The 13,180-nt window shown below is 36.3% G+C and overlaps 1 protein-coding gene across 1 annotated transcript in view; it reads left to right on the top strand.

Annotated features, from left to right (window-relative positions):
• Positions 1-13,180, top strand: part of CDH7 (cadherin 7) — a 120,895-nt gene that overhangs the window by 90,196 nt on the left and 17,519 nt on the right. The window contains exons 8-11 of the mRNA XM_059410091.1: positions 4,007-4,143; positions 4,974-5,095; positions 5,739-5,856; positions 8,946-9,197. Coding sequence (XP_059266074.1) covers positions 4,007-4,143; positions 4,974-5,095; positions 5,739-5,856; positions 8,946-9,197 — 629 coding nt within the window. The remainder of the gene's footprint in view (positions 1-4,006; positions 4,144-4,973; positions 5,096-5,738; positions 5,857-8,945; positions 9,198-13,180) is intronic.

The following is a 13,180-nucleotide window of genomic DNA, read 5'->3' on the forward strand; positions in this document are numbered from 1 at the left end:
GAAGGAGGGATAGACTGGGGAAAGGCTGATGCATGGGCTTTCGGATACACTGACATTGACTTTGAGCTGAAGATGCTGCAGGTACCTGGAGCAGTTGGTAGCTCTCAGGAACAGGATTGAGGCTAGATACTAAGATTTTCAGCTGCCTGACTAGTAAATGGGTAGACCAGAAGCTTTAATACTGTAGTGACAAAAATACAGAGGTGACCTCTCCAGTTGGTTACTCCAACATACATATATATATATGTATATCTATCTATCTGTCTCTCTCTCTATATATATATAGACACACACACACATACACACATATATATATATACAGAGGCAAGTTTTTCTTAGGCTGGAATTTGCAGAAACTAGAGGGATTGTTGTGAGTCCACAGCACCAGAAGATGCACTAATGTTCACTCTGGCATGTGATTAGAGAAACGTCAATCCCCTCCCTTTCTGCTAAGCCTCTAGTTGACTCGGGCCATCAAACATCTCAATGCCAAGGCGAGTGGGTACAGAAGTACAATAAATGGGCTCGTCCAAACTTCATTAGAGTCTTACTTTTCTTTTAGCTCCATCAGTCCTCCTGTGAGACATGTGGTACCTCTGACTCGAAAGAGTACCCATATTCTTTATTTTTCTTGACTGAGGGATTGTTTTTCTCAGGTAACTTTATATAATATTGAATGCCTCATATCTAAGATCTAGTTTTTTTTGTATGTCTAGAGGGACTAGACATAGAAAATGAAAATAGGGAAATAGAAATAGAAAATAGGGAACTCCTTTAATTCTGGGTGACCCCAAGTCCTTGGGATTAAGAAGCATAGCCACCATCCAGAATGTTCTAGACAGTTTGTGTCCTCCATGTCCTTGCCCAATCTCCCATCTCTTCTCAAATGAACAGCTTATTCTATCCCTACATCTGCTCTGACTCCCTTTATCATTTCTAGGAGACCAATTTGTTGGTTTTCTCCTACGTATGTTGATAAGGAACAAAATGATGCAAGATTTAGGCTACAATGTGTGGTCCTGGGGAGTTTTGGAGAAACTGGATGCAAAAGTAAGAAAAACAAGTCACCAACCAATTCTAGCTTATTGGTTTGAGCAATCAAGTGATTGGTGGTATCATTTACTTGGAAAGAGTGGAGAAGGTGAAGGTTTGAGAGACAGCAGGAGTTGTAACTTCAGTTGGGACATGTTACATTTCAGTTCATGTTGTATAACCATGCGGTGATATTAAGCATATAATTCAATATATAAGTCTGGTGGCCAAGGAACTTTAATGTAGATTTGGGAGCAATCAAAAGTATAGGTTACTTAAGCTATGGGACTGTATAAATTTCAGAGGGAAAGCATTTTTATATAAAGAAGAGAGGAGGACCGCACAGGAGAGTTTTCAGAGAGTTTAAGTAAAGAGAAGTTATGAAGAGGAACGTGAACCAGCCAAGGTGACTGTAAAGCGCGGGCAGTGGTGTAGGAACACAGAGAATATGTGGTACTGACAAAGGCAGATGGAGACTATGTGTTAAGGAGGAGTCAGTGGTCAGTCATAGTATATTTGAATGAGAGAGTAAGAAAAGAATAGAGGTGAGCAATGGACTTGATGATATAAAGGCCAACAGTGAACTAGACACACATGAGGAAATGTGTTTTTTAAAGTAGAAAACATACTTGCTTTCAATTCAAATAATGTACAGAGGAAAATATCTTATTCCAAGGAAAAACATTTTGAAAAGGTCAGAGCAGATGGGATGTGCAGAATAAGTCTGATTTTGATACAAATAAAAACACTTAAGCTATAATAAAAGGATGGGAAAAAAAGAAGGTATAGAGGAACTCAAGTAAGATTTATTTTTCTCATACCCTGTATACCACAAATCTTAGAAGTGTGAGTACATTTTGTTTGTACTGCATTATCATTTCAAACAATTTAATTTTGTTTTTCTTCAAAACCCTCAACTCTTCTGTGGAATGCATCATCAGAATCTTCCATGTTGCTATCAACCCCTAAATATACAGTTATCATATTAATTCATTGAAGATTTTAGTTCCTGCCCATAGTAACTCCTGACATGGTGATTGGTAACTGATTGAATTATACCAATGACTCATTAAACATGCTGATCTTTCACTTTCTTGGTCTTCTTGACTCTGGTGATCTGTTCCTCTGCCTTGATTTAGTCTTAGGGTATTTTTTGTTGTTTTGTTTTGTTTTGTTTTAGTTTTTGTTTTTTGTTTTTATTTGACACAGAGAGAGAGAGAGGGATCACAAGTAAGCAGAGCAGCAGGTGGGGGCGGGGGGGGGGGAGCAGGCTCCCTGCTGAGCAGACAGCCCAACCCAGGACTCTATTCCAGGACCCTGGGATCATGACTTGAACCGAAGGCAGAGGCTTTAACCCATTGAGCCATCCATGCATCCCAGATTGAGTCATAGGTTTTTAAAAACATACTCTTGAGTTGTCAGTCATCTAACATACGCTAGTACTGAAAATTTACCTCAAGGATCTCATTCTCTGTCTACCACTTCTCACTCCAGCAATTCTGCAACCTGATGCTATCAGAATCTTCTCGATATCAGTCTGTTTCCCCTTATTTCCTTAACTCTTCCTTATGAACCATACCATGGGCCTTCATTATTAGCACTCCTGTGTACATGCCCCTATCATCTGTACCCCCCCTTTCCACTGTCCATGACTAGTCAAATCCAACCCAGTGCTCTTTGTGCACCTTCAAACACATGTATGACAACAGAACAAGACAGATAGGCAGGATGACTGGTCTCGCATTGAACTGATGAACATAAAATGCAAATTGGCAATTCACAATGCTTAGCCATCTCATTATACATCCCTTCGTCTGTGTACACGTGTGTATTTATATATATATTTTTTTTTTCTGTCCCTTCTAATAAATGACTTCTCCCTCCTTCTCAAAATGTTTTCTCTTCTTTGCTCTCTCAGCTGATAATCTTATTTCATGTGCCATCAAGAAAGTAAAAACATCAGAAAATAAGTTCCTAATACTCTTATCACCTAAACACCTTTGCTGGACAAAGACAGTAGTTGTTGGTTTATGGTTAATTTTCTAATATTTTCTGATACCTCCTCTCTCCTTGCTATATTTGCTCTGTCTAGAATTTTATAATACAGCAGACTAGAAGTAGATGTTTCTATTTAATAATAGTAGTTGGAGAACTATGGAAACATAAAATACATTCTTAAATTGGATATGTGTTGGCTTATCTGTTCTTTTGTGTGTTTTTAAATAAGATTTCTTCACTCAACTAGAACCACTGGGGGTGAGGGTGTGGTGGTTTGACATAGTCATTAATTAGAGGTGGATGAATTTTGTGTATGGAACAAATAACAGCATAATGGAGTTAGAATATAGGTGGAACAGTCATTTTTTCACTAGTATTTGGATAGCAGATATTTTGAGAAAATGCTTCTCTACACCAAAATATTCATGTAATTTTAGGGGTTCTACCTTGAAACATATCTATGGAATCCCAGTCAAGATCCTAAATGAGAGATTTTTTGAAAGTTAGGGGATTAAGATCAGACTGGTGTTGTCAAGACAAAAGATGTTGTCTGTTGCCTATATCTGTTGCTAAGTGTATGTGAATGGGCAAGATGCCTATATCTGTTTCATTTTAGAAGGACCTATGAACGTGACAAGGGCTACTAAATCTATTGTAAATGATTTTGCAGAGTCAAAATAATAATAAAATAAATTTGAAGTTTATTAGTTCAACAATCCACTGTGAAGATAACTATACTAAGGTGTTTATTTTTTACTGACAGAAAAGCAAAAAGTTTACTGACAAGCAGTTAGGAACTGAGTATAACATTGGTGAAATTTTAAACTAAGCATGTATTTATGTTACTAATATGACAGATTGTGGAATCAGCAGGATTTGGTGGTTGGCTATGCAATTAATGAAATAAATTTAGCAAACTGTAATCAAACAAATATTGAAGGTTTTTTTTTTCTTTCTTTTTTTAATGTTCAATTAGGTATTCAATTGACAGAAACACAGACTTGGAGAGATACTTTAATATTGATGCCAACAGTGGAGTTATTACAACTGCCAAATCTTTGGATCGAGAGACAAATGCTGTTCATAATATCACAGTTCTTGCGATGGAGAGCCGTAAGTTGTAAGGTTGAACATTAAATGAGGATGGAGGACTTTGAGAGTACAGAATGGGCTGTCGTTGAGGTGGTAATTTCCACTTGAGTTCTATTACGTGCCTATCTGAATTGATCAAAATCTTGAAAATCCTTAATTTCAAGCTGAGAAATATATTTATATTCCTTAACTTTATTTGCTAATACGCACAAAGTTAAGGAAAAGAGATTGCTATAAAGTAACAGGCCTGAGTTACCTTCAGGGAGCTCACTATTGTTTCATAGTTTTATTTCATAAGCTGCATTTATGCTGGTATAGAGTTAGTCCAGTAGCTTACAAAAAGTACTAACTTGATCCCTAACAATACACACATATATGCATATTGATATTGAACTAATTTTAGCCCCTGATAAGAAAAATATTGAAAGAGGGATGCATAGATATGTTATGCATATTATCTCTATATATAGTATATGTGCATGGATAATATGTATATATGTGTATAGTCATACAAATTTGTACTCTAGCCTCAAAGAATATTGAAATTCATGGTTTATTAGTCCTCTTTTCAATGATTTTCTCATCAGGGACTCAAATAAAGCCACACATGTACTATACATACGTATGGCGTTTGGATCAAATTTTCTGTTGCTCCCTTTGAAGTCTTTAGTGTTATGTTTCTAGATTTCATTTATGGTTTGGTCATTTTCTTATTAGAATCATGATTTAGAGAGGCAAACCATTTCGGCTGAGGCTAATTGTTTTTCAAAGGAGTTGCTTGAGGAAGACAGCAATGAAATAATAGCTTTACTCTCAGAGTACATGATAAGACAAATTTTCCTCTTTATTAGAGAATCCATCTCAAGTCGGAAGAGGCTATGTGGCCATCACTATACTTGACATCAATGACAACGCCCCCGAATTTGCTATGGACTATGAGACCACTGTGTGTGAAAATGCCCAGCCAGGGCAGGTAAGAGCTTTCTGCACACCAGCTTCCTAGCTTGTGGTTTCTTTAAAAATATCCAGTAGCAGTTACCTTTGAAATTCTGCCAGCTTTAAGATAAAATGTAATCAGCACATCTCAGCAAAACTAACACTTTGATGTGTAGCATAAACTAATATTGAAGGAACTTTAAAATTCTGGTTTAATTGGGATGATGAAATTTCTCAGGAAGAAAGGGCAACATGGTGAAAGCCGTGGTAAACGGTAAAGGGCTTTGATTCCTTTAAGGAAAAATCTAGCATATGATGCTTGATTGGCCTGCCCCCTGTTTTACACAGCAGGAGTTATGTACCTTGAACTTCTAAGAACTAAGTAGGGTTTAATCTTGGTGTGGCTTGTTCTGCTCATCCATTTTGTTTGGTGTTTTGGGGCATGTGCTGGGCTGGTACAGCTTATTTCTCAGGTTCATAAAAGTAAATGCAAACATGAAATTTCAAAGGGACATGATTGGTTTTTCAGAGCCCTTTTTAGATTGGGTTCATAGTAGTACATCTGGTCCAACCCCCAAGGAGGATGGTATTTGTTATAAGGTATAAAATTGCTCTGTCCTGTCATACAGAACAGCAGGGCACAGCAACATGCTTTCATGCTTTTTAATTCTCTATCCTAGGTTATCCAGAAGATCAGTGCTGTGGATAAAGATGAACCATCCAATGGACACCAGTTTTATTTCAGCTTGACAACTGATGCAACAAATAACCACAACTTTTCATTGAAAGATAACAAAGGTAAAGTATTATTATTATCACCAGTGGAGGCAGCAGGTACAGACTCTCTAAGCAACAACTTTTTCTTGCTCAGGAATGCTGATTATGGACACACACACACACACACACACACTAGCAAGGACATTAATTAAAGGGCAATGAGCCCCTCAAGTAATTTTTATCTATGGATTTGCTGTCATGAAGAAGCAGCTGCTAGTTAAATCATTTCAGGCCTAAATCCAAATAGGGGAGAAGCCAGATCCATCTCTCTCTGACTTTTCTTCTAGACCTTTGAGAGCCAGCTAAATTTGTTAATAAGACTGTACTACATAGTATAACTTGAGACATTAGGAAAATAATTGGTATTTCCTGTTTGATATCAACCTAAATCAACTTTGACTTAAGATTTTCAATAGTAGCATCAGTTATACTTTTGTTTTTAACAAAAAATAGAAGTAATCCATGCAAATAATTAAAAGATATATTCCTGATTCAGGGAAGTAAAAAAAAAAGAACAAAAGAATTTCCTGTCACCCTAAATTCATTTCTCTGCTTCAAAAGTAAACACACACACACACACATACACACACACACATACATACACACATTTTTGCTTAAATATGTATTTATATGCACACACACAGAGACACACATAATAGAATATTTACATTTTATAAATATATATAGACTGATATAGGCATATATATTTTATATATAAATATATGTAGATAATTATATATATAATGATATCTATATATCATCATATATCAATATATATATCATCAATATATATATAATCAATAAATCTCTATATATATATATCATCATAGGCAACACATGGACAATTATAAGAACTTTTAAAGTAGGAGAACCTGCTGTTCTATAATTTTTAATTTATATATTCAGAGGTGTTTTCATTCAAGGTATTTATTTTAACAAAAGGGCATTTGCAACTGAAAAATATACAGAGAGAGGAGTATTCCCCAACAATACAGAAAATGTAATTCCTTTGAGTTGAATATGTGAGTCAGCTTTCAGGATAAAAGAAAACCTGTAGAAATAGATTTTCTAGTCAAACACCGGCTCATCTAAAAAAGACTTATTCAGAAGGTGGATATTATAAGTGCTTTTTGCCTGAAGCTGCCATCTTCTTTAGTGCAGAAAATCCAACTTTGACCTCAAAAATTCAATCTGAAAATAATAGTTTTCCTGACCCCACTCTCTGCTTAAATGAGAATACTATCTTGTCCCTTTAGTAATATAAAAGGAAGAGCATTCTCTATGTGGGTAATCCCAGACTCTCTGACTTAATCATATTTGGGACAATTCTCAGCACTTTGATTCATCCAGCACAAGTGTAGAGAGGGGATTTTATGACCTTGCCAAGAAGAGTCTGAATATTTCCCCCATGTGTCATCCTATCCAGTACCACCACGATGGTTGGACAGCACATGCACTAAAATGTATGGATTTATGGGACATCCCCACTGCTGCACAATTGAAAGATTTCCCTAGGTCAAGACCAGAGCTCTGGAGCATGTACCTTGGAGGAAAACATGTAGGAAGAAAAAGAAGATCAGTTCTTATATCGGCTTCCATGCTAGGAACTGCGTAGATAACATGATGAATTTTATGATCTCCTTCCCAAACATAGGGCTTTCTTTCACATATTGGGCATTTAGGCACATGTTCCACAATCCAGTGTGTGTGTGTGTGTGTGTGTGTGTACCTGCATGCGTGCTATTTGATACCAATCATGTTAGATTACAATTCAACAGCTCTGAAAAACTTTGTGTATCAAAACATGAATACATGTATCGTAATGATTGGGATGCAAAGAAATAGACGTGTGTATTACTATTAAGTGTATAGAAACATACTGAAAACAATATCCTCCAGCAACTCCCTGTGTAGATTTTTAATGAACACCACAACTTTAAGTCTTAAAAGATTTATTTACAGAAAAACTTACCAGATGGAACCTGAAAATCAACAGTTTTATTCTTGCCACTTCTATAACTGAAGGTTATATGTTTTCTCCAGGGTCCTGTGAGCTTCCTGTTTTGTGCTCTTTGGACCAGGTAGATTTCAGTTTGCTCTTTCATTGGAGCATTGTTAATTCTTTTACGATAAACACTGGATAAATATCTTTCTGATAGCTTGGAAAGGAGGCACATATTAAAGTACACTAGATGAAACTATGATCCTATTTTCCTTCTTCATGTTTTAATTGCTGTAAATTTAAATAATCACATAAATTCTCTAATTAATTAAGATGTAGCTGGGTAAATTGCTAGTAGACAAAAAAAAATTATTTCTGGTATAGAAATCACAGTTATGTGATACAGACTTACTGAGCACTGATAAAGATTTCATAATTAAATGTTAGATAAAATAGAATATTGAATATAAATTAAACACAAATGACCTATTTTATCACTGATAAAATGTTTATATACATGGGGTGTGGGTAACAATATATACCAATATGGACTTTGAAAAAACTACACAAAATTCCTTCCCTGAATATCTATGTTTATGTCATTCAGATAAAGCTGGATTATGTTATTTTTCTTATTTCTATATTGGGTTTGGAACTTGTCAAGGAGGGGATGGATTGGGATTTTTTATTTTTGCTATCTGATGATGCTGCAAAAGTATTTATCCTTTTAGTTTGAATCATCCTCTTTGTAAGTGTGTGATTTGAAATTTAGGAGAAAAGGGTGTACTCTATATGATTTTTACTAAGTTGCAGTTAAGTGATGAATAAAAATTTTCATATTCAGACTCTTGCCAAGTCTGATCTCATATTCAGTTTTATTTGATATCTGTTTCCTTTGGTCATAACTGTGTAGCATGATGTAAATACATTAAAATGTATTAAAATTAACAAGTACTCTGTAGTAGAGCTCTCTGACAAGACACTTAACAAAATGACTTAAATCATATCAATTTGTGTGTGTGTGTGTGTGTGTGTGTGTGTTTCTTCTAGAAGTTTCTAATCCCTTTCACCTATTTCGCCCAGCTCCCCACCCCCTTAAATCAGGTAAGTTTGGCAGGACTGAGTCCATTAGAAATCTTGTGTTACACATTTATTTTCTCTGTCTTAGACAACACAGCTTCCATTCTCACCAGGAGAAATGGCTTCCGGAGACAAGAACAATCTGTTTACTATCTGCCGATCTCCATCGTCGACAGCGGATCGCCTTCCCTCAGCAGCACCAACACCCTCACCATCCGCGTCTGCGACTGTGATGCCGATGGGATCGCTCAGACCTGCAATGCCGAGGCCTACGTTCTACCCGCTGGCCTCAGCACAGGAGCCCTGATTGCCATACTCGCCTGTGTCTTGACATTGCTGGGTAGGTACTGCTTCCAGGGTTTGCGCCGTAAGAGCAATTGCACCGACCATACAGCATGACCTTCTCTTTTCTTTTGCTGATGGTACCTTTTTGAGAACATGTGCGAGTGTTCTGTTCGATGGTGTTTTCTTCAATGAGCCATGTTCCTTGGCCCCACTTTCCAATGGTATATTGAAAATACAACTCGGAAAAATAATTTCATTTTTAAAACAATAGGGAAGATAAGTGACTGTTTAAATTTGATTTTTTTTTTTTCAAATTTACCATGTCACAGCTATTTGTGTTAAAATACCCTACAAAGGAGATATATTAGACCAGAATCTTTTCTATGTTGTTTTGATAATGTGATTACTTCAGAAATTATAGCTTTATATCCCCCCTCTTTTCAGAAAAGATTTAAGGTAGATTTTAAAATTATTCACAAATTTGAAAAGATTGTAATTTTAGGAATGTAAAAGTTATAATTTCCCAAGAATTAACATATTTAATTATATTCTCCATGATTACTTTATTGCATGGGTAAATAAGATTTATAACTTATGTTAGAATTAGTTTTATAGGAGATTATGCAGTACCCTTTTAAAAATTGGGAGACATCCAACACGGGCATTGGGTAATGGGTTTATGGTTTATTCCTTAGCTACATTGTCTTTCAGAGTAGAACTTCTTACATCAAGGACAACAAGCGTTTAGTATTACATCTGAGACCATATCGTGTGTTTTCTTAGGGTCTAATATAATTTGTGAACCCATTTATAACATATTTTTGTAAAAGCTGGATTTGGCAATGTGAGTCTTCACTGTGTAATGTTTAAAAACAAGTTTTATGAAGTTAAGTAAACCTAACTTTTATTACAGCTCCTAACATACACTAGCTTTTCACCAGAGGAACATTATAAAGCTGGCTACTTAATCTAGAAGGGTAAAATAATAGAACTAGACTGTAAGGTTGTTGTAAAAGTTAAATGAGATAATCATGTGCCTACCGTATAGCAGACATACAGTAACTTTTAAGTGTTATTGATGAAGTGAATTCTCAATCTATTAACCAAGCTAAGACTTCGTCACTAATATACTGTAAATGATTCCTACAAATGGAAATGACTGACTTCAATAACCAGCTAAACAGATAAATCTAGGAAGGAAAAAACTTTTTTTTTTTTTTTTCCTAATACCTTCACACAGGTGGCAGAAAGTCTCAAACTCATTAGAACTGGTAAGTAATTCTCAGTTAAAGCCTGATTAGAATAGAATACAAAAGACTGGAGTAAGTTTTGAAAAAGATGGAACCATTGCAAAGGCAGATGGTGTCTGGATGACTTTTTGAACTTAACCTGGCCAGTTATCACAGACAATTTAGATTACGGAGTACTTCAAATGAGTAAGATAAAATTGAATTCCTCACAATTTAATCATACCCAACAATTAATTACCTTTGATTTCTTTTAAAGTTGTCTATCTAATGACGCCTACTTCATTGTTAGAACATACCTAAGGATTCCTTGCAAGTTAGGTTGCTTGTTGGTTCTAATTAAGAATCATCACTTAGCTGTCCCTGAAAATAAGTAAAATAGTCTTATAGATTTCATTCTTACATATGATATGTAAGGATATGTGATTGTGTGTGTGTGTATGTTTGTGTGTGTGTGTACACATTTGTCTCAGGGTATGATCATAGGTTTTTGTGGATTTCATCAAAATTTAGTTATATTTGAGCATTTTCCTCCAACAGATATCAGATTAGGAATATCTCTTCCACTTCTTAGGACAAGGTGTTTATGTCTTATATTTTACTCATTTTTAAAAGTTTCTCCAAGTCTACAAAAACATAAGTCAAAACAGAGCCTACTGTGCTTCAATTCATTTGTGAACTACTGGCTTTCATTTCTCAGTGAGGACTTGGCTCAGTAATCAGTATGTTTCTGTTTAGAATTGAGTCTTTTTATGCCGTATTTCCTGAGTCTTTAGAAACAGAGGATCAGGACTTTGCATTTTTGTTAGGTTCTGTCTCTTCAATTACAGACTCTGGGTTTTCACACAACATGTGCCAAAGCCAGCATGACTGAGTGTTTGGGTGGGGTGGTTGGGTGGGAGACACAGCCTCACATGGGTCATGACTCCTAGTGTACACAGGACTCATACTTTATACCTTAAGAAGTGAGGTGGATTTTATTCCTAGACACTAGATAACAGGATTTGTAACTCAACCTTTTAGGCTTTTAAATAAATATTGCTAGAAAAAAGCAAGGTGGGCTGCCTTGGTTCAGTCGTTAAGCGTCTGCCTTCAGCCTAGGTCGTGATCTCAGGGTCCTGGGATCGAGTCCCACATCAGGTTCTCTGCTCAGTGGGGAGCCTGCTTCTCCCTCTCTTTTTCAATCTCCTCCCCTGCTCATGGTCTTTGTCTCTCTCTCTCTCTCTCCCAAATGAATAAATTAAAAAATGGTTTTTTAAAGGGGGGGGGCAATGTAAAGGGGTGGAAATAGGGCGGGACTACTTGAGAATCTAGTTCAATCTAAGGATGAAACTAGAGAAACTTGGGCTTTGAACCCCTAGGAAAAGGTGCTTCCCTGTATGCCAAGTTTGTTTTCCAGTAATGTTGCAAATTAAAGCTATTTGTAAGAGAAGAGAAAGGAATGCCCTGAAGTTTCCAGAATATTCATGCTGGAAGGCATAGAAATCAATTCTAGCCCAAACCTCTGCACTTTTCAGAGAGGGAAAAGGAAGTACAACCGGGTTCGAGGATTTCAGGAAGTCGTATACCAAGTTAACGGCCAGGTTGCCTCCTTTTCATCAATCACTGTTTTTAGATGAAATGACAAAGAAAATACACCTTGAAAATGTGTTTTTTTCAAACTTGTTCATATGTAGTCCTTTCTCAAAATTGAAAAAATCATGTTCTATGAAGCTGGTCATGTCAACTGCATGTTAGTTTCCTTCTAACTTTATGGGTGAACCCTTTCCCGAGTTTTCTCCCATCCCGAGTTTGTTCTCACCCTTTCAAATTTATTTGTATTCTCTAAATGGAAGATGATCCCAAACTGAGAACCCAAAGTTTCCTTTACTTACATTGAATACAACTTGAATGGGAGAGATTGTGGTCATAGTCCATGTTCATGATAAAGTTATCAGTCAGATGAAATTATTTTGCAAGTAGACACATTTCATCTGTATATGGCAAGATACTTTAGTATTCTAACGTTCGACTAAATATTTTGTTCGGACACCAGTCTTTAAGATTTTATTTATTTATTGAAGAAGAGAGAGAATGCAAGCAAGGGGAAAGGCAGAGGGAGAGAGAGAGAATCATAAGCAGGCTTCATGTTCGGCAAAGAGCCCAACATGGGACTCCACCTTATGACTCTGATATCATGACCTGAGCAAAAATCAAGAGTCAGAGCCTTAACAGACTGAGCCCCCAGACTGAGCCCTATGCCAACACCAGTTTTTTTCTGCATGTTTATCATATTGAATTCATAATTGTGAACATACATGGTTATTTTCCAACCAAGCTGAATGCACTTCAGAGAAAAACAAATCCAGGGCACCTGAATGTGGCTCAGTTGGTTAAGTGCCTGCCTTCCACTCAAGTCATGAACTCTGGGTCCTAGACCAAGCCCCCTTGTAGTCAGGCTTCCCGCTAAGCAGGGGGTCTGTTTCTTTCTTTCCTTTTGTCCCTCCCCCCAGTTCTTTTGCTCTTCCTCTCAAATAAATAAAATCTTTAAAAAAATGTATGAATGACTAACACTAAATCATTACTTCAGTGGATTTTGAGAAATGAGCAGAAAGAATTTCAGTTGTTTTAAATGTTTCAATATTAAATATTGCACATCGATCCAGAGAATATTATAGCTGTTTTCTTTGTTAGTTTCTTAGTTAGCAGGTGCACACTAAAATTGTCACTGAATTTACTATATTAAGTTTTGTTTTTCCATATTTAGACTTTTAGTTCCAAGTAACTGATGTCATATAACATCCCCTCTAGC

The sequence above is a fragment of the Mustela nigripes genome, chromosome 8 (assembly GCF_022355385.1).
Source record: "Mustela nigripes isolate SB6536 chromosome 8, MUSNIG.SB6536, whole genome shotgun sequence".
Lineage (NCBI taxonomy): Eukaryota > Metazoa > Chordata > Mammalia > Carnivora > Mustelidae > Mustela > Mustela nigripes.